The sequence below is a fragment of the Suillus subaureus genome (genome assembly GCF_016647635.1).
Source record: "Suillus subaureus strain MN1 chromosome Unknown BJ212scaffold_99, whole genome shotgun sequence".
NCBI lineage: Eukaryota > Fungi > Basidiomycota > Agaricomycetes > Boletales > Suillaceae > Suillus > Suillus subaureus.
Genome location: NW_024538655.1, coordinates 35,729 through 59,245, shown reverse-complemented (window position 1 = coordinate 59,245; position 23,517 = coordinate 35,729). Strand labels below are relative to the sequence as shown.

Genomic DNA, 23,517 nt, shown 5'->3' with positions numbered 1-23,517 from the left:
GGCGGCAGATGCCGTCTGTGAAAGGTTGAGAAAGTGCAAGCAGCAGACAGGCGACGCATACCTCAGTACCGATGTTTGCGGGAAAGATTCTTGAGTCTTTCTCGCTACACTGGTATTGGCTAGCAACATGAATTCTTCAACCAGAGAGTTCGTCTCATGTAACGCCTTTTGTTCCACATCTACCGGATCGGATGACTCAGAACTGTCAAGGTGAATTTTGACCTCAGGCGATGCGAGGTTGAGCGCGCCAGCCGCCATCCGCTTGGCTTTCAGCTTCTGCGCAAGGGAGTTCAGTAGTCGGATGCTTTGCGTGAGGTTGTCATTTAATTTTCTACAGTCAAATCGTCAACTTTGTAGGAAAGTAGGTCGAGAGATATCTCGCTTACGGGTCATCTTTTCGAAGTTGCGCCTCTCCGTACTCGAATGCAGCTTTGGATGCGATAACTGATTTTGTGAAACGGACGTCTACTATTTCAGCATCTACGGTCATTTCCTATAATAAGTTTAGTCAAATACCGCAGTAAGCATATCATAGGAACTTGTCTGACCCAGATGACTGAGAATGCTAATCGCTCAACATGTGGTCTGAGGGAGCACAGGTTCGTGCCGAGAAGCGCGGGTAACATGTCGATGCGCTTGTCAACAAGGTAGACCGTAGACCCACGTGCAGCAGCCTCGTTATCCATCGCAGTCTCCGGGTGGACAAAGTGAGACACATCCGCAATATCTGTTGACCATCATGAGAGTAAACTTAAAGAACAGAAAAATGTAAAACTTACGAACGCCAGCTTCGATGTTACATTCGTCAGACGACGTGCATGCAAGGCATCATCGATATCCTGACAGCCTAAGCAAGAAGTCAGTATACCTGTTTTACGCAGTTGTCCGACAAGCATTACCTGGGGGATCTATACTGCAGATAATGAGATCTCTCAAGTCCGCGCGGTCTCTCCATTCCGGAATCGCTGCACTCTTAGGCGGGACAACCCATTGCTCGCCTTCTGGCGGTAGACAGTCGAGAATAGCCTTTCCGAAGGGCCTATATGGCACCTCAAACTCCAACAAGAGACTCTCTTGCTCGGCCTCTTTGCTTTCCGCCTTTCCAAGCGTACGAACAAAATGACCCTCCGGATAACGAGAAGTAATTTCCCACCGGTCGATTGTTACTAATATTTTATTTCCAATGAGTGACGGTGCCTGGCGCGTACGTAGCCGGATGCGAGGGAGAAGTCTCGAGACTGGAGTAGCAAACACTGTTTGAAGCCCGAGTGATGTAGCATTGCTTGAGGTGAGACTTGTAGAGTCGATGTGACAAACATATCTGTGTTTAAAAGCACGTATGAACCTGCCAAATGCAAAAGTAGGAGAGGAACATACGCTCTCCAGTTGCGCTTAATGATGCCGACCACTCGGCCGGTCGGTTGCTTCTCTGTAGGAGCCTTTTTCGCATGTTCAGCGCGAAGAGCCTTAGATTCATGCTCATGAACCATCAGGTCGTCGCCCTCTTCTTCTGAGTCCTCCGCGTCATCGTTTTTGAGTGTTGCTTGAGAAGAAAAATTAGCATTCAGTTGGTCAATCTAACTAAGCTGGCTTACCTTCCTGGTCGATCACCTCGTCAGTCGGTGCTTTCCATTCTCTTTCGTCGAATACTTCAACCACCACGACATCCCCCTGAACCGCTCGGTTCATATTCTCCCTGCCCATTAGAAGGACAGGTTTCGTGAAGGCAGGGACAGGAACGGTACCCTGAAAGAAATTAACACTGGCATGAGCAGAGGTATTCGTCGCAAACCTCGAGGTAGTTAAATTGATTTGCATTGAAATGACCTTGATGGAGTTGACCAGCTTTGACTCCCGCTACGAGGGTGGACATAGGAAGATACTGCGAAGCACGGTATAAGTGTCAAGAAATCGCAAAGCCATATTCACCGCACGTCAGCATAGAGCGCAGTACGCCCTGCCACAGCTCTGGTGGGTTCCACTTCGTCTGAGCCAGTCGCCGAAAGTAGATCGAGAAGTTGATCTGAGTTTTTCATGCCATCCACATAACTGCGCACTTCAGGGCATCTTTGAGAAAGCGAGGCAAAGTGTATATCGGACAATACATACCTGAAATGCATGGGATTTTCTCCCTCTCTGCTTTTTGGCGGTTTGCGAAGTCATCTGTAATTAGTACAACCTTGGGCAGCGCTAACTTTGGTTGACCTCGGATCGGAGGGTGTGCCAGTGTTAGATGCGCATTGTACCACTCTGCAGCTTTCCTAATACCTATGTAATTCCTATCGATATACCCAAAGATGCAGATCTGAGTATCACCGACCTCGATCATTCCGGTCATTCGGCGTCTCGTCGTCTTCTCGCACGATGGCAGTCTCTCTATGACACGTATATCAGTAACGAGGGAAATTTGTAACACTCAATGAGAACGCCAAGATTTAAAGATAGCATGGAACACGACTTCAAGATCAAAGGCTAGGTTCAGAACAGGAGGTGGTGAAGCAACATATTGTTAACCGCGACAGAGCGAAACTCGACGATATGAGGGGTTTGGTGGAGACTACTCACGACCTGAACTCATTGTAAAACACCCATACTTTCCGCTCGTCAGTTGTTGTGAGAGCCTTGAGGCGACTATACAAGGGTAACGACCGATGACGAACTTCCTCCATGACGGTTTGTAGGATGATGATGGGGGGTGTGAAGTAATTGGATTCGATCAAGTCCATCTGTAAGATATCAGCGCCGTACATGAACTCGTACTCATATGCATACCTGTGCAAGAAATACATTAGTATCGGGCAGGATATAGTGCCCAGTGGGGAAATCTTTGTGGGTGGTGTCCCCAGAACGCGAAAGGATAGTCTGCGCTGTCGTGTTACATGCCCTACAGCCGTCAATACCACAAGAAATATCGTCTCGGAGATACCGTTCGCGTAGAACTAAGGGGAAACACAACCTTGAACAGATGAAGCACTACTTAAATAAGATGAAAGGTACCTTTAATGACTTTTCCTCGGGCAGTCTTTTTGAAGAACATCCGCTGGGTTATAACAGCTTCTTCCCTCGGTCGCTTGAGAATCGTAATCTCAGGCATGTTGGATGAAGTTCGGGACTTCAGAAGGAGCAAGATTTAGATTCTGTATTACACTGGCCAAATATTTCGTACAACATCACGTGAGTCTGAATCTTGTCTGGTAACTTCAAAGGGCCCACTAATCTGTTTATGCGACCTCCTGTTCACATTTGATAGATCTCCGTGACGTAGCCTCGATGGTCCCTGATCATATCGATCATACACCACTGTAGTCGTCTACTCCCTGTCCCCGAAGACAAACCAAAGTGTATTTGGCCATTTACATAGACGCTTCATCTCACACAATGGACAAAAGTTTGCAGCATCGGCGAGGCGGGAACGAATATTATTGATACAACGAAATTCAACTGTATAGTCGGACAGAAAACCGAAAGGAAGAAAACCAATTGCAACTGCAGTTAACAGCAACAACGACAGGGCATGAACAAACGACCGACCGGAGGAATAAAAAGCATACGGTATCACTAGCCAACTACAAGATATACAAAAACATTCGTCGCGCTCAAAATTCGAAGCATCCAAACGCTAGCCACCATCTGAAATGATACTTCCGATACTCAATACATTTTTCTTCCCCTGCAGTCCCACCCGCGCATCATGTTCGAACGGCGCGCGCGACAGCTGGATCAGCGGGTACGCCCCTCCCCCTCCGCCTGGTGTGTTCGTATTCCCAGCCACTGGCGATGACGCGTCAGATGAGGACGACGAGGAAGAAGACGCGTGTTGGCGGGACGATGGGTGTTGGCGGAGCGGTGCGAGTTGGATGAGCCCGTGCTCGCTAGCTGAAGATATGGAATTAGGGTTGTTCCATGCAGATACGGGAGAGGCCACGGGCCATTCGTGGTGAGAGCCAGCGGTTGGGTGCTGGGAGGGCGGAGGTGGGGGGAGGTTGTACCCTCCAGCAGATGTGGAGGCGTATGTGGACTGTTGGTGTCGTGGATAGACTTGTTCGTTAGAGGAGCTGGTGTACGATTGGTTTGCGTATCGAGAGGGGGTTGGGGAGGTAACGCGAGGGGGTTGAGCCTGAGAGTGAGTCGAATTGGATGGTTGGTAGTAGTCACTTGCGCTGGAGTTTGGGTAGGGCTGTTGATGGTTGAACTCGTATGATTGGGTATGAGATGGTGCGGATGATGAATAGGGTTGTGGATTGGCGGGAGGGGTAGGGGTGTTCCATGATGGAGGATGAGCGGAGGACTGACTGGAGGGATAGTAGGATGGTTGTCCATGGTTGTGGGAGGGTCCAGACGAGGCAGCTGGAGATGACTCATAATACGAATCACCATTTGGGCTAGCATATTGCTGCGGCTGCTGAGTTGGGTATTCATACCTAGACTGTGATTGTGAGTATGGCGTGGTTGTAGGGTATGTGTTGGACGGAGGTGCTCCATATTGCGACTGAGGCCGCGACGATGAAGGGTATTGTGGGTGAGATGAAGAAGACGGATGCTGGTATTGGTTGGAGGTGGTTGGCTGACTGCTGTATTGTCCAGCGGGGGGATATGATTCCTGGAAAGTGTTGGACGTCGCGTTCTGACCATCATAACCAGATGGATAAGCAGTGCGCTGGGACGGAGGATCATACGCTGTTCGTGAACTTTCGTATCCCCGCTGATCTGGCTGTTCATATGCTCCTCTTGAAGTCTCGAACGGCGGTCGTTGGTTGGGACCGCTTTCGTAAGCAGACCGTGGAGAATCAAACGCGGAAGTGCGGGGAGCCTCATATGTTACCCTGCCTTGCGAGTTAAACACGGGAGTAGCCGATGAAAAGGGAGCAGTCTGCACAGGAGGGTGCATAGTTTGCCGCTGAGAGACGACGGAGGACGCAGACGGAATGGATGGCGGTGCGCTGCGGGAATTCTCAAATGCGGCTGCTGCAGGCGGGGCTATCATTTGTGCCCCAGGTGGCGGGGGTATGGAACCTCCCAGACGCGAGTTTTCATAGCTGGCGCCGCGAGGTGGTGGAATAGCCCCACCTGGAGCAGATGGCGGAGGGTGAGTCGGCGCAGGGAGTTCGACACCACCCGGTGCACTTGGAGCACCTAGCATGGGATCTAAGCTCGTTGATGATGGCCACGCAGGTAGTCCCACTAGTGACCCGGTAGGAGTCTGCAAGTCTGGTGCGCCATTAGAAGACACTGTGCCGTGTCGAGGACGTTTGGAATGACCAGAGGGAGTGGCTGCCGAAGCCGGGGCATCGTTTTCATCTTCTTCATTATTGTTGTTCTCGGTATCGATTGGAGTAATGAGTGCACTGATAGGGCGCTTGCGAACACGAATGTCTTTGCGGATCCGGATCTTGATGCCTTGGTCGGCTAGCGAACATGAAAGAGGTGTGGACTCTGATGAATGCAGGTCAGTTATGCAATGAACAATCAGTCAAGAACGAGGCGTTGAGGAATTAATTTCCATAATTAAACCTTACGCTCACCTTCCATACCGGGGAATTTCTTTGCAGTGTAAACATAAAATGGTGCAGAGTATATCGATTTACAGTGGCGGACGGTGTTGCTGAGGAGAAGTCAGGGACGTGGGTAGGTAGTTAGTCAGCGAACTCACCCGACGACTTCGAAGAGGCTGAGCTTCAAACGATAAGAACCCTCGGTTCTGACGCTTAGGTCGGGGAAAACAAAAAAGCCAGCATCCTCATTGCGATTTTCGGTATCTTTGAGGTGGTAGAGGGACGAGACAACAGAACCTGTCGTACACCGTGTTTTCCCATCCTGACAGCTGGCAATCAGAGAGAGATTATGGTAACCGTAACATACTGACCTTTAGCCAGTGTAGTTCTGTGTCGTCGTCAGGTTTTGCCAGGCTTGCAAACATGAAGTAATAAGGGTTTTGAAGGAAGCTGTGGGCATAGCTTGGGTCGGAGTCATCGCCATCTAAACGAGCTGGAGAAGGAGGTTGACGAGTTTGTGGGTCGATAACACGAAGTTGAATGATGGGAGGTGGATCGATTGGACGTCGGTCGGCTAAGCGAAGATGAGCTCGTGTGAGAAGGAATAAAGGCAGCTGACTTGCCTCCTACACCACACATACGGGCCTGTTTTGGCTCCTGCCGGACAGTAAGCTCATATTCCCTGTGCGGACGATTGAACATGTTAGTAAAGGGAAGGATGATAGACAAGAGAAATAGAAGTAATAAGTGATCTGATGCGAAGTTGGACAGTGATGAACGTTTAACTTTGATGACCTTAGTCTAGTATAGTGGGCGGAACCGTAGCATTGGAACGATCTTTTCCTGTGTGAAGTGGGAGCGCTGGAAGAGTACTTACAATCTGTCCCTCTCATGGTATCCTCTATCACGGTCAGCGTAGCCATAGCCAGCTGTGATAGGATTGTAGGTAGCTGGGTCCATTATTGTGGAGCTCGTCGTCGTCGACGATGATGACGATGAGTATCTTGATAGGACCTTTGTAAAATCGATGGTCTATTGTTTTTGCTGGCTGGGAACCACGTTCCAACCCAAACCTGGTTTATGACATGGCAACCCAACACCACGGGTCCCACACACGTGGCAGTCAGTCCTAGATTCAGCTCCTTTCAGTTCTCACCAGCCCTGAACCCTGTCTACTTTCCGTTCCACCGGCCCTCATCGAGTCCTACAATGTCAAGCGATCTAGCAGCAGCTTATTTTACCTTTAGTCGAGAAAACAAACCGTAACCTTATCATCATCTCCTTCTTGATGACATGTTACAACTAAACTTTATATCTTCAGGTCAAACCGATTATATGACTCGCCAATCTTCCCATCTAAGCTGTGTCAGACCACAGCTGAGCATGTGTTGCATCATCATCGGACCGCACAATTTCCCTGCAACGGATCACGACACGAGCCAAATCACACCCCGACGATCATCTCGCATCTTGGCGAACTCTGTTGATTCGTAGGTACCAGGATATACATTAAATCGACCTGGTTCCTGATACTCTCATGGCTGGCCTACTTTAGCCTACTTTGCCGTATGTGCCATAGTAGCCCACAAGTCCTTATTTATCTCAAGAAGTCCATGGACTCCGCGCTTCATCGCATGCTAAACTAGCGTCATATCGGCTCAGCATCCGGGTTTTCGACGTTTCGGGTCCTGTTGACATTCAATATGGCGGTCAAAGGTAAGTCTAGAGCAGAGCTCGCCAGATACTCTTCTAAACACGCCGCAGACAAGGACTGGTCTCCCCAGTATGCTACCGCTTGTACTAGTCTTCGTCTACAAGCTTCGCTTATACCTTGCTGTTGATAATTGTTCGTTCCATCGCAGGCTCATTAGGTGACCAATCATACTTTCACGACGGCTTACCATGACCATAACCTTTGTCCAGGATATCTAATCGAAGCCTTGTGATTCTCGCGACCAATCAACGCCATCAGTCCACAGTATCTGAATGGTACGCTTCTCTTGATCGCAGTGTTCTACTTGATGCGTTCTATTTCCATCGAGTAGGCAATGTTTGTCCGTCTACATTACCCCCCTTCCTGACAAGTATGGTTACTTATCAGCCATAAAAAAAAGTGACGCGCAAAATTCCACCTTGGGACCAGCAAACCGATCACGATTGCTTCATACTGTTGTTTAAGCTCAGCGTTCACTAACCATACTTCTTTTGCCACTGCTTCAGACAGTTTGCAATAAACAAGTCAAGGCCAATGAAGTTCAAGGTGCGTGATATCTCGGTTCAGAGAATATTCCTTTGTCTATCAGGTCTGCTTAGGGGAGGCAGTGTTATGCGTCAAGTCAAGAATATATGATACACTTCACAGTAACAGCAAGATACTAATTACCATTAATTACCTCCGCGTTGACTAGGCTCCTTATTGGCATACTACACATGTCGGACAATTCTATCTAGTTTATGGAACTCAGAGGGATGCATCATTAACATACCGAACGCACGGTGGGATGGGCTGGCATATTTTCAACGACGTGTATGGTGGCCTGGTGGGAAATTACTATTCCTTCGTAGGGTGGCCCGAATTTTGTCAATTTGATGACACCTTCGTTACAGACCACCGTCTCTCCGAGTCCAGCCCATGGGGGTAGTAATCAATGTGCCGTGTCTGGGAAGGATAAACTGATTTCTCAGGTCATTTCAAGCAAGAGCTTCAATTCATTGTTACAGTACCTCAGAACGCCAGGAAAATTACAGTAGCACGGACCAGCCATAACTCCAATTACATAGTACGAGTGAGGACCCGTCGCAATCTCGTAGGTACCGCAGAAGTCAGACATACCAGCAAACACACAAAATCATATACAAAATAAAGGATTAATCAAGTACTGAGTTCTCTCGACCGTCTCCCGTGGTTCATCCGATAATAAATCCACAGTGGGCAAACTTCCCCGAAGATTCGACACTTCTTCTGCACTAATCATCAGGAAAACATAATTCATTACAGAGTGTTACAGAGCGCTCTGTAGCACTCTGTGACACTCTGTAATGAATTACGTTTTCCTGATGATGTTGCATGATTGTACTTATCTCGACTTGCATCAATTTAAAAAAAAAAAAGCAATGTGATTTCAGAGTCACAGCCTATTTAAACACATAGAGGGTCCCTAACAACGTCAGTGACACCAGCTGATGGCTAAGACTGGGTTGTTGGCAGATAATAACCTTCGAAATCGATGGACTTCAAGTGGCAGACGCACCTTCAATGAAAATTTTCGTTCTTTGAAGGACAGTGTGCAGGTTATGATAGCTCTGGATCCTGAAGTCAACGGTGGGTATCTTAATCTCTCGTACGTTGGGTATATGCACTCTGCGCATCCCCGGGCCCATGGTTGAAACCTCATCATTCTCAGTTTTGCTAAAGGATCAGTTTATCGATCGCGTGCATCATGCTCTGGAGTCTAAATGCATGTTTTCAAGGGACTGAGATGACGCCATCGTGGAACAAAGAAGAAGGCAACTTACAAGATATCTGCACCGGGTCCAAGGAGAAATTTGTAACGCTTGATGCTACTTATGTGATGGTCTTCAGTTAGACCTTATTGTCGCTGTGGCCTTTTCATGCGCGTCTTGTAAGCAAACGAGAGCTCTCAAAGAGGACCACAAGAAACCACTTGCCTGTTTGATCAGTCTAACGAATGAATCTCGTGCGCGAGAGCTTGCTGCGGCCGACGGCAGTGGCATTTATCACCAAGTGTCGGCATTCCCAGCGTGCAATCCAAGGCATGAACGAAATTTTCGATCTTTCAACAGGGTTGAGTCGTGCTGACACAGGGAATTGAAAAGCTGTTGGCAGTCAGCGTATCGCTTCGCAGTCGCGCCACACTGAAATATCGTGTGACTAGTACTGCCTTCGTAAGTCGGACGTGGTGGGACGGTCGAGTCTACCTTACCAGATGAACATGGGAGCAGAGGGTGAAAAAGGTGCGTGGCAGGGAGACATACCAACTGTCATCCGAAATGATACTCCCAATCCACACCACAATTTCTTGCTCTTCTGTCCCCTCGGCGCACCACGCTATGACAGCGGAAGGGGCAGCTAAGTATAATCATCCCCATTCGCCTGGCGTGCTCATATTCCAGGCCACGGGCGCTGATGCATCTGACGAGGAAGCCAAGCACAAAGATGCCTGTTGTCGAACTGATAGCGACGAGTGTTGGTTGAGCGGCACGAACAGGATTTAGCCCCGTGCTTGCTGACTGTTACTATAGAGTTGGGTCTGTTCCGCGAGTATGCGGGCGTTGGCGAGGGCCACTCGTGGTGAGATCCTATGTGAAGTTGAGTTCGTGAGTGATTAGGGCGAACCTGAGAATACGATGCTTGTTTGTTTCACCTTGTTTGTCGCTTGCACTACACACGCGGAATATGTCTCCAGGGTTGAAAATAATGCCTTCGTGGTCAGTCTTCATTCTAAGCCATGTCTTGTACCGCATGTGTAAGGAAAATATACCCCCATGAAAAGCTCCCTACAGCAAAAAAAACAGGTAAGAACATGCGTTGGGGTCGAGTACTTACATGGGTATAGAAAACGTTTGTCGCCAACTGTTCCCTGCTTTGCGTTCAATTCGCAAATGCAACTTGCCAATCCGTACTTCAGCAGACTCTACATTCATTTCCGGCTTGCTGAAATCGACGGTGATACCTATTGGATATATTCAGTGAGGTTAATGATACTGCTTAATGATAAGAGTTGAGTACCGTAGATGTGGAGAGGGGAGGAAACCGTCGAAGCGTGAGCCACGCTGATTTGGGTTAGAGAAGATTCCACTCTGAGCTACCGCAAATTCATCTAGAGGTTGGGTGCAAGCCATGCATCAGCTGCAAGGAAGTGAGGTACCGGACGTTAAGACGTTGATAATTGGACGGTAGTGTTACAAAAGGCTCGTAGATGAATATTGTGTTCGTGTTTACATTTCCTTGAGAACAAGAGCCTCACGCAGCCCTCGCCAAACACATCCTCACGACTGTCTCAACCTGTCACGGAATATACCCGTCACTTGGGCATCGGAGGGTAAGGCAAAATTACACACCTGGTTGAGGCTAACAGGCTGTGTCTTTGAACTCATTGCCGGTGTCCCACCTTGGCGGTACTCGCGTTTGAGACGGAAACCAGTCACCTGTACCAGTTGTCATGTCTAGCAGGGTCAACGGAAATAAGAAGACTGACGTCTTTGATCTGGGATGTCGTGTTATTGTCGATCCGTTCTGCGTCGAGCCAGATTTGAACATTCTTGTCACTCTGCTCATTTGCGACGTATATGTCTTCGACAGTGAAGGTGTTGACCTGAGCGGAAGATGACAAACGGCTGTACAAGCTCTTGCTGATATTGCCGGTTGTTTCTTTTTGCTCCTTAGCTAATGTGCAAACTTCGTTTGTATGTTTGACAACTAGGGCGTCGATGTCAGCAGTTTCTAAAATACTGCCGGTGAAAAGCTCGATCAATGAATTGACGTCAGAAAGGGGGAAGAACCTCCCCCTATTCAACATACAGTTAGTCGAAGCCTCAAATGTACAATTGAAATCTCACCCTGTCTTCTGAACAATGCCTTTGTAGAAGTCGAGGGGTGTCTGAGTTGTTCATCAACGTTACACTTAGAATGTTGAAGACGATTGTAATATGCTTACCGAAAAGTCCATGCTCATCGTAGATTCACACGCCAGTACATGCTATTATCGACGTAAATGTCCGTGACTGGAAATCGTGAAATGACGTACCAATGTTATACCGAGCCTAGCCATCCTATTAACAAGACGCACAGGGTCGTTCTCTGTTTATAGTTAGATGTTGAGATCATTAAACAATAAGTAACGTACGAAGTGGACATCCACTGGGGAATCCATCTTCATCCTCCCCTATACCATGGGGTGGTGAATCTGTGATAAGTATAGCGACCTTGGTGGCTTCGTCCTTCCATCCCACATTCAAGACACGAGCGAACGCATCACACTGAGCTTCGGGTCCGTCACCACCACCATCCGCTTGCAGATTCGCTAGATTCGCCTTGACAGCCGAAACGTTAGAGTCGAAAGGGTATTGACGGGTGATGTGCGTGGAATCTTGCGGGGGGTGGTCGCGGAATGCTATAAGTCCAAATCTTAAATCACCACCTGACCATTTTCCAGTCGCAACAAGGCGTTCGCACAGCGACTGGATGGTGTCTTGCACTTGTTCGATATAGACTTGCATACTACCCGTCGCATCGAGGAGGAAAACTATATCTCTGCGAATGACCTATTTAGTATCAGTGATTCCTGAAGACAGGAGTATGTCTTACAACTTAGACGTCGTAGCGCTGGCCCAACTTTTCAAGGTCGAAACAGAAGGAACAAAAAAGTATTCTCCTCCCCTCGAAGTAACAAAGAAAGGGTTCGGCTCACCGGGCGGTGGAGCTGCACCCTTAGGGGTAACCCGAGCGAATCCGGACACCTCGAACGTTGCACCATCCTCACCGGCGAGTTGTAGGTTGATTTTATCCCCAGATTTTACTGAGGGAGATTTGCCTTTGATTTCAGCAGTTGTATACGCAGGAGGGCTACCAAGGACAGGGTCCTGACCTAATTGGGATCGGAATCAATGGGTTAGAGTGATATACAAACGATGAACTTCGTTAAATTAGTTACCCTTCTTTAGTGGCACCAGGGATGTTATGGGCCAATAATCATTGTCCGCGTATCCAACTGTCTGACGAACGAATCCTGAGTCCAAACTGGACATATAGCAATTGAACAGAAGCCCGCGAGGTAACTCATCACTTCCGCTTGCTACATCGCGTCGTTCTTGATCAGTAACCTAAGAGTAGGAGATAGCAAAAATCAGGCGGAATAAAAATGCACAAAGCCTATGACTCTTCTCACCTCACCGCCATACGGAAGCCCTCCACGTACGATCGAACCCGATTCAAGGAATTTGGCGTCGATGTAAGGATTCAAATTACGCGGCGCGGTCTTGCGTGTGTGTGCAGTGAATGGGCAATAGTAATCACTGGGTTCATGCCGTGATATATTCGGATTGTCGCGAACGACGTAGTCAAAGTCATTGTTGCGGTTTGGGTCGAGTGCCACAGCTTGATTGTCGCGGAAGGGGCATTTAGCAAGGGGTGCACCCTGTCACAGACACGTGTTCAATGAGCCCAATGAATCAGTATAAATTGCATCGCCGAATCGCACCGATTTCCACCTTCCAATAAGCCGTGCCCCGAAGAGATCTTCAGCTTCTTGTGTGTTGAGCGGAGGAGATATATCGCCTCCAGGAATGAACTCGCGCCAACGAGGTCCATTCCTCTGCACATAATCTTCGAAAGAGATAACGGATTGCTCGAGCTTCCTGAACACCAAAATCGTTCCATCCTTGGTCCAGGCTGGACGTTTCGCCCTGTTAGTCGGATCATCCCGTACAGGATCGCCTGGATAACCCATTATAATTACTCCAGGATCAACTTGAATTTGGCCTGCGCGAGGAATAGCAAGACCCCTGACGGAATGTTGAAGTCCTACTGTACAGATGTGATGTCCGGGAAATACTCACCGCAGACAAGGTTGGGATATTCCATCTTGAAAGCCGAAATGCTCATGCCCTTTGTAAGGGGGTGGTCGAGCCCTCCCTTCCACTGACTTGTCGCCGGCAACCGTTATTGATGAGCCAAACAGGGCTATGACATCGTTTGAAGCTTTGGTGCAAGCCTCGGCGCCTTCACAGAACATGCATCAAAAAGATCAATTCCTTCAAAACAACAAGCACTCACTACTTCCGGCGACAGTAATGACGCCATGCAGAGCTCCAGCATCGTCACGCACTGATCCATTCACTGCATCAGGGTTTGTTTTGACAAATATAGGGTCCCAGTCTCTTTGGTCGCCAAGGAATTGCTTGTCGTCACTCATGCAGCGCTTGTCGAATCGAGCATCTCCAGTGTCCTCGTTCACGCCAAGGAAATACATGCCGGTACGGCTGAATGCAATCTGGTATTGCGTGATGTCGACTGTCGGGACACTGCTTGCATCACGGGCGTTTCTCTTTGCATCGGCGATCGAGCTAAGATTATCTTTCACGTCTTCCGAAGTCGTTGGCTTGAAGGATTGCAGAGCAGTTCTGAACGATGTTACGTTGTTGATCCTGAAAAATACAAAATTTTCGACTTTCTGTTAGAATAAATCGTCAGCGGATATGTTTAAGTATGCTTGAAAGAAGAGCTAATTGAACCGGTCATTTACTTTAGGAAAGAGATAAATCACGTCGCCTTGGACATTGTTCAGATCAGGAAGGTCGACAGTCGCTCGAGCTTGACGTGTGGTACGCGAAATCAAAGGTAAGACTGAGCGACGTCCTAAATGCTTGTAAAGATCAAGAGAATACTGATGATCATCCATTTGGCCCAACGATTTAGATGTGAAGATCGTAAGGACAAAGTTCCCTGAGGAAGATGAAATAAGGGAGAGTGTACATATATGCGCGTCTTATCGATCTAACCAGAAACTGGAGGGCACTGGGTTTTTCGAAAGTCCGAGAAACCGAAGGCTATTCATCACGATAATACGACGATGCATTATGTGAAGGCCTGTGAAGGCCATCCTGGGTGATGAATCTGCATTATCCAAATTCAGTGGTGAACCATCTGAACTGTTTCAGGGCATCCATAATGGCAGCTGTCAGAAGTACCGCTAGTAGGAATGGAAGACATACATGTCCAAAGAGTATACCTGCTGATCGCTGAAGCGTTGATGGACCATGCACCCGGCCGTACAAGAATCGAATTAGAGAGTAGATCAGAAACATTGAATGTGATAAGAGATCCGTCCGGACAGATCTACATGTCGATGGAGGGTACTGCTAGTCGTGCGTCAGGTGTCATGAGGAAGCTCAGCGCTCAGTAGAAGCATAACATTAAGTTAGTAATTATTTATTTTCACAATCGCTGACGTTATGAATCTTAAATCAACCATTTTGCAAAGCCGGCTATCCCAGCTTCCGTGGTTCCAAGTGCAATTCAACAGATCTGTATTTACGTTTTGGAGACGGTGATTGAGGCCTTGAGGGTGGAAGTTCAACAGAAAAGGCTACCATGGGAGGCAGCTGACCTCAAGGCCTCAAGGTTATGAGGTTACCGCCAGTCACTGGTTCAGGTTCTCAGCGTCAAGATTGAATCTCCCTTCAACGATCTAGCCAATGCCCATCATGATATAGATGCGAAATCAATAATCACATCAAAGGTCAAAGATCTTGTAAGATGGATGATGCCAGCACTAACTCCTGAATTCTGACAGGTGGTATGCACAACCCATAACAAACGCATTGAGCAAGAATGAACATCATTCATTTGTTGCAATTATCAAGCCAAAATGGTTGTTTGTATTACACAGACTTCTCCACGAATGGAACACCCTCCAGTCACTCCCTTATAATCAAGGGTATGCCTAGATTCAAAGATAGAAAGTACATCCACTTCTTCAATGGCAAACTTTACAGACTCGTCTTCCCCTTCACTGGGGTATGATACCTATGCTCACTATGCTTGTAACTTAATCCAAGCCTTTGATAATGAGCTGAAGGGCACAGAAACCCTCCCACCTAACATACCAAGGTCATTGACTGCTCCACTGATTCAGAATTGGGTAGCTGATATTAGCTCTGTAGGTCTGGTTGGAATCCTGGATGCAGGTTGGCACTCTCCTGTTTTCATTGTCATTTTGCTAATAATTGCTCTAGTGAATTATCAGACAGCAGCTGATATTAACTCTACAAAACTGGTTGGAATCCTGGGTGCAGGTCAGTGCCATTCTGTTTTAATCATCATTCTACTAATTCAAGTGAAATATCCTAACAGGACCAGGCAGATTATACACAGCTTTGATCCTCCAGGACCTTGGTATTCCATATTGCATCATTGAGGCTCAAGGTAAAGTCAGAGGAAGACTCCTCACATACAAATTCCAAGACAGAATGGGATTGCCCTACAATTATTTCAATATTGGTGCTATGCGGTTCCTGAAAATCAGTTCCATGCAGTGAGTCTTTAACCTCTTTGACTACCCACCTCTCAACAAGGATGGTATCTCTCTCAAGACGAAGGTCAAGCTGTTCTTATTTGTAGGTGGCGGGAACAACAATATCCTATACTCTTATAATGGGGTCACAGTGCAGCAGAATGCAATGCCCCCAAGTGATCCTTTCAAGGCTGACCAGGTGATCCAAGATGTTGGTAACTCAAACCCATACATTGCTGTAGGTGTGAAGGCAATCATGGACGATGTCATTGGTCCCTTTGCAACATGCCTACTTGATGATTTGAAGACTGGAGGGTCAGAAGGTTGGAAATATATGATGAACTTTGACCACTACTTGACTCATGCTTATATGCAGCTCAAGTACATACTGAGCCCGAGCCTTGGTCTACCCAACAAGTCTCTCTCAACAGATGTTATTAACTGGTGTGAGACTTTTGATAAGTCCACTGGCTGGTACGATCGCGCTTTCTCTGAGACTGTCTTAGAGGCTGTTGCTTTCAGTTGGCATCCTGGACCTAACCCACCTCCCATGCAATGGTTTTGCATTGAGTACAGTGGCTCAAAAAACTGTCCGCATGTTTTGACATTATTCACTATCTATGATATTGTGTGAGAACAAACAAATGCCTCAAGGACATGCTTATACCACATTGTAGTATGGCTTCAGGGCTTTCATTTGAGCCCTACACCATGGGAATCGGTGGAGATATGGTGGAGATACAAGGCTCACAAAATGGTGACTCATGTGGACAGTTTTTTGACTCTAGTATTTTGTATGACCTCCCTTGGCTTTAATTACTGCCTCTATCCTTCTAGGCATACTCTCAATTAATTTCTGGCAATCCTCAGCTGTGATCTTCCCCCATTCCACTGCTACTCTCTCCCAAAGCTCCCATACTCCTTTAGGGGGGTTTTCATAGGCTTGAAGCCTTTTCTTGAGTGTTCCCCAGAGATGTTCAATGACATTGACATCAGGAGACTGTGCTGGCCAGTCAAGAACATTGATGTTATGTTCTTCAAACCATTCCTTAGCTCTTCTGGATGTGTGCTTAGGATCATTATCCTGTTGGAAAATGATATCTTCTTCATCAATCCCTGATTCTGCCAAGCTAGGCAGCAAGTGGTCATTTAAAATGTCCACATACTGCTCAGCATTCATCTTCCCCTCAACCTCAGCAAGCATTCCCACACCATTCCATCCCATACAGCCCCATACCATTAAAGAACCTCCTCCAAACTTGACAGTCCCATTAACCTCTCTGTCTGTTAGGCCATCTCCCTTCTTTTTCCATACATATACCTTCCCATCTGACCCAATCCTATTGATTTTGGTCTCATCTGACCATATAACATGCTTCCAGTCCTCTACAGTCCAGTGTTGATGAGCTAAGGCAAAGGCTAGTCTTCTCTGCCTATGTTTGATGGAGAGAAGAGGCTTTTTCTTCTTTGTTACTGCCTTGAGATGAGCTGCCTTGAGAACATTCCTCACAGTTTGTGAAGAGACGGGTGGTGATGATGGAATTGATATAATGGGTGGCTTGGACAGTATTATCAGCCTTTCCTGTAGTGATATGTTGAATAATAGCTGTTAAGAACCATGTTGCTCAAGGGGGAGAGAGACTGACTCAGAGGGGCTTGGCCTCAGCTCATATGCTGTGCCCCTTACCTGAGTATGTGCCCTTCATTTCATATGAGGTCTGATGATGGTCCGACGAAGTCTGGAGGACTTCTGGAGGCTGGCTACTCTGCTGGAGAGCGCTAGAGGACTTCCGGAGGAGTGCAGGAAACATCTGGAGGAGCACGGGAGAGTTCTGGAGGAATACAGGAAGTGCTCAGGAGAGTTCCCACTACAAGGTAATACTTCTACAGGAAACAGGATGGAAGGATAGGAGGTCCAAAGGTCTGGAGGACAGGAGGACAGGAGGGCAGGAGGGCAGGATGATGGAGGACAGAAGGACAGGATGTCTGAAGGACAGGAGGATAGGATGTCTGAGGGTTAGGAGGACGGAATGTCCGAAGGTATGGAGGGCGGAACATCTGAAGGACAGGACATCCGGAGGTCCAGAAGGAATAGGGGCTACATCGGACTTTGTCCAATGTAGAAACAAACAGAGGTGGACTACCCTAAGATAGAGTTGGAGAGACAGGGATTGGACCTAAGTCCGGAAAGAGGGTAAGTGCCAGAAAGGTGGAGCTCCGGCCTAGGGAATCAATCCCTAGGCCTGATGGGTAGGACAGACTTAGGTAGACCAAAGTCCAAGAGAGGATTGGGCAAGTCTAAGTTGATATTCAAACTGAGGAACTACAGGAGTATCTACAGGGGTTATATACTGAACAATATCTGAGGGGATCAGTAAGCAAAGGAGCAAGGCTATGTACGAGCATGTGGAAACACATTAGTAAGTAAGTCAGAACATAAGTAAATGAACTTGGAGATGAGGACTTGTACAAGGATCAATAAGCAAGACAGAACAAGAGGTAACCGAAAGCCGGAAGGCAGAGAATGCCTAAATGGGGATAGGCGCAGGATATTGGACAGAGGGTAGGAATAGGTCCGGAGATCTGGGGATCCGGAAGACAAGGTGGATACAGGACCAGGATATGAGAAGGTGGATAGAGTCCAGAATTCGAGACAAGGTGAAGTCCGAATGTCTTGCTGGATGGAGTGTACATAGGGTGGATGGGACAGGGTTGTATGGATCAGGCTAGCAGTGAGGATCCGATGGTCTGGAGCTCAGGGGTAAATCTGGAGCGTAGTCAATCCTGCTGAGGTGTGGAGCACAGTGGAAGGGGATCTTGGAATGAGCTGGATATGAAGTGGGGCCTGGATGTAGGCTTGGAAGGCATGGGAGTATGATGGAACATGGGTCTGGATTGTGGGATATGACAATAGCCCTTTTGTCAGTAGAGGTAAGCTTGGATGGACGTCTTCCACAAGAGTTTTCCTTGTCTGGGTGGCTTTCTTTGATAAACTTGGCCACAGTGGACTTGCATACTCCAGTTCTAGAGGAAATTTGGTGAGCAGAGAGGCCAGCATAAGACAGAGAGAGGATATTATCTCTTTGAGCAGAGGAGATGGCTTTCATGGTGATTATGACTATGATACATGAGATATTCTGGTTTATATAGTTAGATATAGTCATAAAATAACATAATGACACCACTTCATAATTTATATAATAGTGGCATGATTTTTGTGGTGTCATAAATAATGATTTATATAGTTTTAATATACACTCAAAAAACTGTCCACATGAGTCATCATTTTATAAGCCTTATGTCTCCACCATATCTCCACCGATTCCCACGGTGTAGGGCTCAAATGAAAGCCCTGAAGCCATACTACAATGTGGTATAAGCATGTCCTTGAGGCATTTGTTCATTCTCACACAATATCATAGATAGTGAAAAATGTCAAAACATGCGGACAGTTTTTTGAGCCACTGTATGTATGCACTCTCACATAAATCAAGCCAAGATGACTGATATTTTGCAGTGGTGGTGCCAACGAGATTGTGGTTTGCATGAAACAATATATTTGCAGGAATAATGAAGATGTTATCACATACAACTCCAGAGTGACGGCCATTGGAGTTAAGGAGGATAACTCTGGCATGGATGTTGTTACAAACAACAAGGATCGTCACGAATTCTTGCATGTCATCTCTACTATCCCCTTACCTGTTCTCTGCACCATTGACCTCAGTCAAGCTGGTCTCTCCCCCATGCAATTGAATGCTTTACAAACATTGAACTATGGCCCCTCTGTTAAGATCGGAATGCAGTTCAGAACTGTGGTGGATGACCAGGATGAATTTGAGTGGAAATCCTCTGAATATAGTTGGAGGACAGATGTACACTGATAGACCTTTGCACACTGTCATTTATCCTTCCTTTGGAAGTGTCCAGGCTGGGACAACGACCATGCTTATTGCCAGCTACTGCTGGACAGAGGATGCTACTAGGCTGGGTGCATTGATAGGCAAAGATGACACAATGCTGGTGCAGCTTGTGTTGAAGGAGCTGGTGGACCTGCACAACGTTGATATAACATATCTGCATAACCAGCTGATTGAATGCAAGGGATGGAGTTGGTCCCATGATCCATATATGATGGGTCAGTATCATGCAGCCAAGTCTTTTGATTGTCTCACTTATATTCTTTTTTCAAGGTGCCTTTGCTTTCTTTTGACCTGGAAAGTTCAGAAATCTTTACACAAGCCTCAACAATCCTGCTGTGGGAGGTTATCTTCATTTTGCTGGCGAAGCCATCAGTGTATGGCATGCTTGGGTGGAGGGTGCATTGGATAGTGCTTGGAGAGCTGTCCACAAAATGCTCATTTTCCCCACTTTTCAATCCTACTGAGACAAGTTCTTCGAGAATTGGGGAGTAAATCCTGAATGGGTTACACAGAGTGTATTAAAAGCACCTACTAATTGTCGTGGTGGGGATTCAGAACTCCCCACTTGTGTGCCCAAACTGCAGGATGATCTTGTCTGGGAGCACATCATGCTCACACACCCAGAGCTGTTTAAAGAATAGGCCTTTTGTTACTCAATGTTGTCATGAACTGCATATCTCTGCCTGTTTGCACTGTAACTTGTATCATTATGACAAATGACTGTTTGGTTATGTGTTGTGCATACTACCTGTCTAAATTCAATATTCAAGAGTTAGCAGAACACCACTACAGAGTTATAAGGTCAAGCAACCTGGCACGAGTCGTGGGTGCCCTGTTACGGGTGGTGAGTACTACTGTTCCAAAGTAGAAATCTGGCTCCAAAATTATGTTGAGAACAAGGTATGTGCCACTAACTTCAGGCTAACAGCAGAGCTAGGTCAGCTGCACAGTGCATGTACCTTGTTTTTGGCAGCTTTTACTCACCTCACTCCACTCATCTTACAAGATTTAGGGTCCGGGAGTTTCAGTCACATCTTGATGCCAGAGCTGGGGCATGTCAGCTGGGAAGTGATCTATTCTATATCAGAGTCATAGCTTTAAGGGGCCTCCTCTTTTGAACTCTCACCTTTTCTGTTGGACTTCCACCCTCGAGGCCACAACACCTGCGTCTATGGTATGTATATGGTAAACCCAATTCTCAACGGTTTTTGGAACCTTGGAAATGCCGAGTTCATGGTGGCATGCATACACTTAGCTAACACAGCTTCAGAGTGTCAATGTCATTTAAAGGTTCTTAAGACTTATTCAACAGTTGAGCACTGAGCTTGTTCATCTTTCTTGTTGGAATTTGTCTACTGCAACTTATACAATGACCTACCAATCCAAACCTACTTCCAATGGGGTGTATCACATCAAAGTTCTCAATCAAGATCTTGTCATCGAAAGTGCTCCTGGTTATAACCCAGGGTTGAAGCTTGCTTCACCTTCTTCAACTAGCAACAAACAAAAAGTACATTAACTGATCACATCTTGGTTTATTATATGCTCAGTTCATGCAGTGGACCCTTACCCAAGTGTCGGGACAAACATCAGTAAAAAAACCCTTGACTACAGGGAGCTATATAGTCACTGTAGTCTGTGTAGCCCAATGTGTTAAGTCCCTACTATACCCTGCTATATAGCCACACGGTTAGGTGTATAGCACTACAGTAGCTTCTCATAGCAAATGACTACAGAGCTACAGACCACTACACGTGCTACACAGTACGACAAAAAGCAATCAGTAGTAGCAGGTATCTGCATGCAGCCACTGTAGCTCTCACCATACGAAATGCTACACATGCTACACAGTACAATGAAAATCAATCAGTAGTAGCAGGCATCTGCATGCAGCCACTGTAGCTCTCACCATATGAAACGCATCAGGACCGCACATCAACAAAAATGAATGTATTCAGAGTGACAACCCTTGTAAGAACAGGCCTCCTGAAGCATCAAGCATCACTAGCCTCTATGCCTTGAGGATGCCCATCTTGTACCGCTCACATTTCAACTTCATATTCTTGGATCATGTCATCGAACACATCATTGGCAAGGGTGTCAACAGATACTGCTGTCTTGGATGGGTCTATACCACCAGCATGTAAACTTATTGTCCAAGTTAGTGAACAATCAATGCAAGTAGCCAGACACACACCAAGCCATGTCAAGCAGATTATCACAAATTTTCTCCAGTAGTTTGTAAGGAGCAGTGCACTGCTCAAACCGCTCCAAGGAGTCAAGATGTGCAAGGTAGACTGGACCATAAGACACCAAGGAGAATTTGATGTCTTCCCTTACTCCAGTGGCCCACTCATCGATACAACATTCCATCTGTCAGACATCAGCTGCCGCACCAACCATCAGACACCTCTAAAGTACTCACCACTGTGAGTACCAGTGCCATCAATTTCAAAGGTAAAGGATCAAAGTATTTAGCATAGAGGATACCTTTGTCACTGCAGTTGGCAAACCACATATCATTAATCACTTTCTGGATCAATTCCATTTTGTAGATGCTGGTTTTCATCTCCCAATCCTTTCACTCATGCAGTTAGACAATGCCTAACAATAGTCAAGATGACACACCTTGAAAACAAATGATATCCCTTCCTTCAATGACTCTGCCAAGTCATGGTTTGCCTTGATAGCTGTTGTTGACCGGCTCACCCAGAAGCCGAAAAATGAGGATGTGAGTCTACACATCTTCATTTTGAGCTCCCCATGCACATGGGATGTGCACCTCATCATCTATACCATCACAAAATATCAAATGAGGCCAGGACAAGAACCCAACAGAGTGCTTACCATTTTCACTAATGAAGGTGTAAGTTGAATGGTAAGTCCAGTAATATCAGATGCCTCATGCCAAGCATGTTTTGCTAGCATGGTTTCAACCAAAAGCGTTTCTGGAAAAGGTGCCTGAGTGACCACCAGACAGCGGTAAATGGATGTGGCGGTGGCAAGCACATCCTTGGTGATATGATCAAAATCTGCAGCCTTTAAATGCTGGCATCTTCCATGTAAGGCTTTGATATTCAGCTTGATGTCTTCATCAGAGACCTCCAGCTGGTGTTGTGAAGTGTCTTCAACCTCTTCATCACCAACAGAGTCATCATCACTGAGAAATAATTTGCCATGGGGTCATTCATCATTACGGTCATGGCTGTTGTCACTACCATTGCCACTGTCTTCACTGCTGGCATCATCAGCAGACACCACAGGCACAGAATCTGATGAAACTCAGTCAGTATAAGACATGACCAGCCCAGATAGCCTACCTTTCGTCTTTTGAGCCAATACAGGAGAGTCTGATGAAACTTAGTTAGTATAAGACACAACCAGGCCAACTCAAACTTGCTTACCTTTTGTCCTTCGAGCCATCACAGGAGAATCTGATGAACCTTAGTATAAGACCCAACCAGCCAAGCTTGCATACCTTTTGTCTTTTGAGCCAATACAGGAGCAAGTGTTTTGCTCAAACTGAAAGCAAGTACCTGTGGCTTGTATGGCTTGGCAGGTACATGCTGATCAGTAAACTAGTACATCATAGTGAGCAATGGAGCACAAGAAAGAATATGATGCTGACCATGTTATCTTCAACCCAGTCCACATTGCTCAGCAGCTCAGTGGGCTCATTATCAAATCCCTCAGGATTTGTCCTATATGTAGTGCGCAGGGCCTTTAACTGTCGTTTTCCCACCTTGGCTTGCAAGGCTTTTTGGCACTCATCACCTCACCAAGATTTCAAAACTGATATGTAAAAAGCCAGTCAAAAACCTGGCAAGCAACAGCTGAATCTTACATACTTTGATAAGTCTCTTTTCAGTGGGCCGGTGGTGACAACCACTGGTGGTACAACCAGCAGTTGATACCATCTGGGCACATAAGTCATCCTGGGCCTTTGATATTGCCATTGAGGGCCCCCTTTTTGAGGAAAGCTTCACTGCCATGATTCAGGACTAAGATAGTCTGCAGTGAAAAAAATTGGATGACATGCCTTTAAATACGGTGCCATGGAGTTTGATC

General features: G+C 46.7%; 2 protein-coding genes across 2 annotated transcripts; one reads left to right on the top strand and one right to left on the bottom strand.

The window, feature by feature from the left end:
* Positions 1-14,992: 14,992 nt before the first annotated feature.
* BJ212DRAFT_1487758 (uncharacterized protein) lies at positions 14,993-15,967 on the top strand (the record flags this gene model as incomplete). Its single annotated transcript, XM_041341318.1, has 5 exons — positions 14,993-15,200; positions 15,249-15,308; positions 15,367-15,443; positions 15,588-15,849; positions 15,903-15,967. 5 exons carry the CDS (start codon positions 14,993-14,995, stop codon positions 15,965-15,967), a joined length of 672 nt encoding a protein of 223 aa, XP_041186021.1.
* A 5,901-nt stretch (positions 15,968-21,868) lies between these two features.
* BJ212DRAFT_1210674 (uncharacterized protein) lies at positions 21,869-22,332 on the bottom strand (the record flags this gene model as incomplete). The annotated part of the gene is made up of 3 exons (XM_041329227.1): positions 21,869-22,027; positions 22,078-22,239; positions 22,297-22,332. Coding segments are annotated over 3 exons (357 nt in total), but the record flags the coding sequence as incomplete, so codon positions are not given.
* Between the last annotated feature and the right edge of the window lie 1,185 nt (positions 22,333-23,517).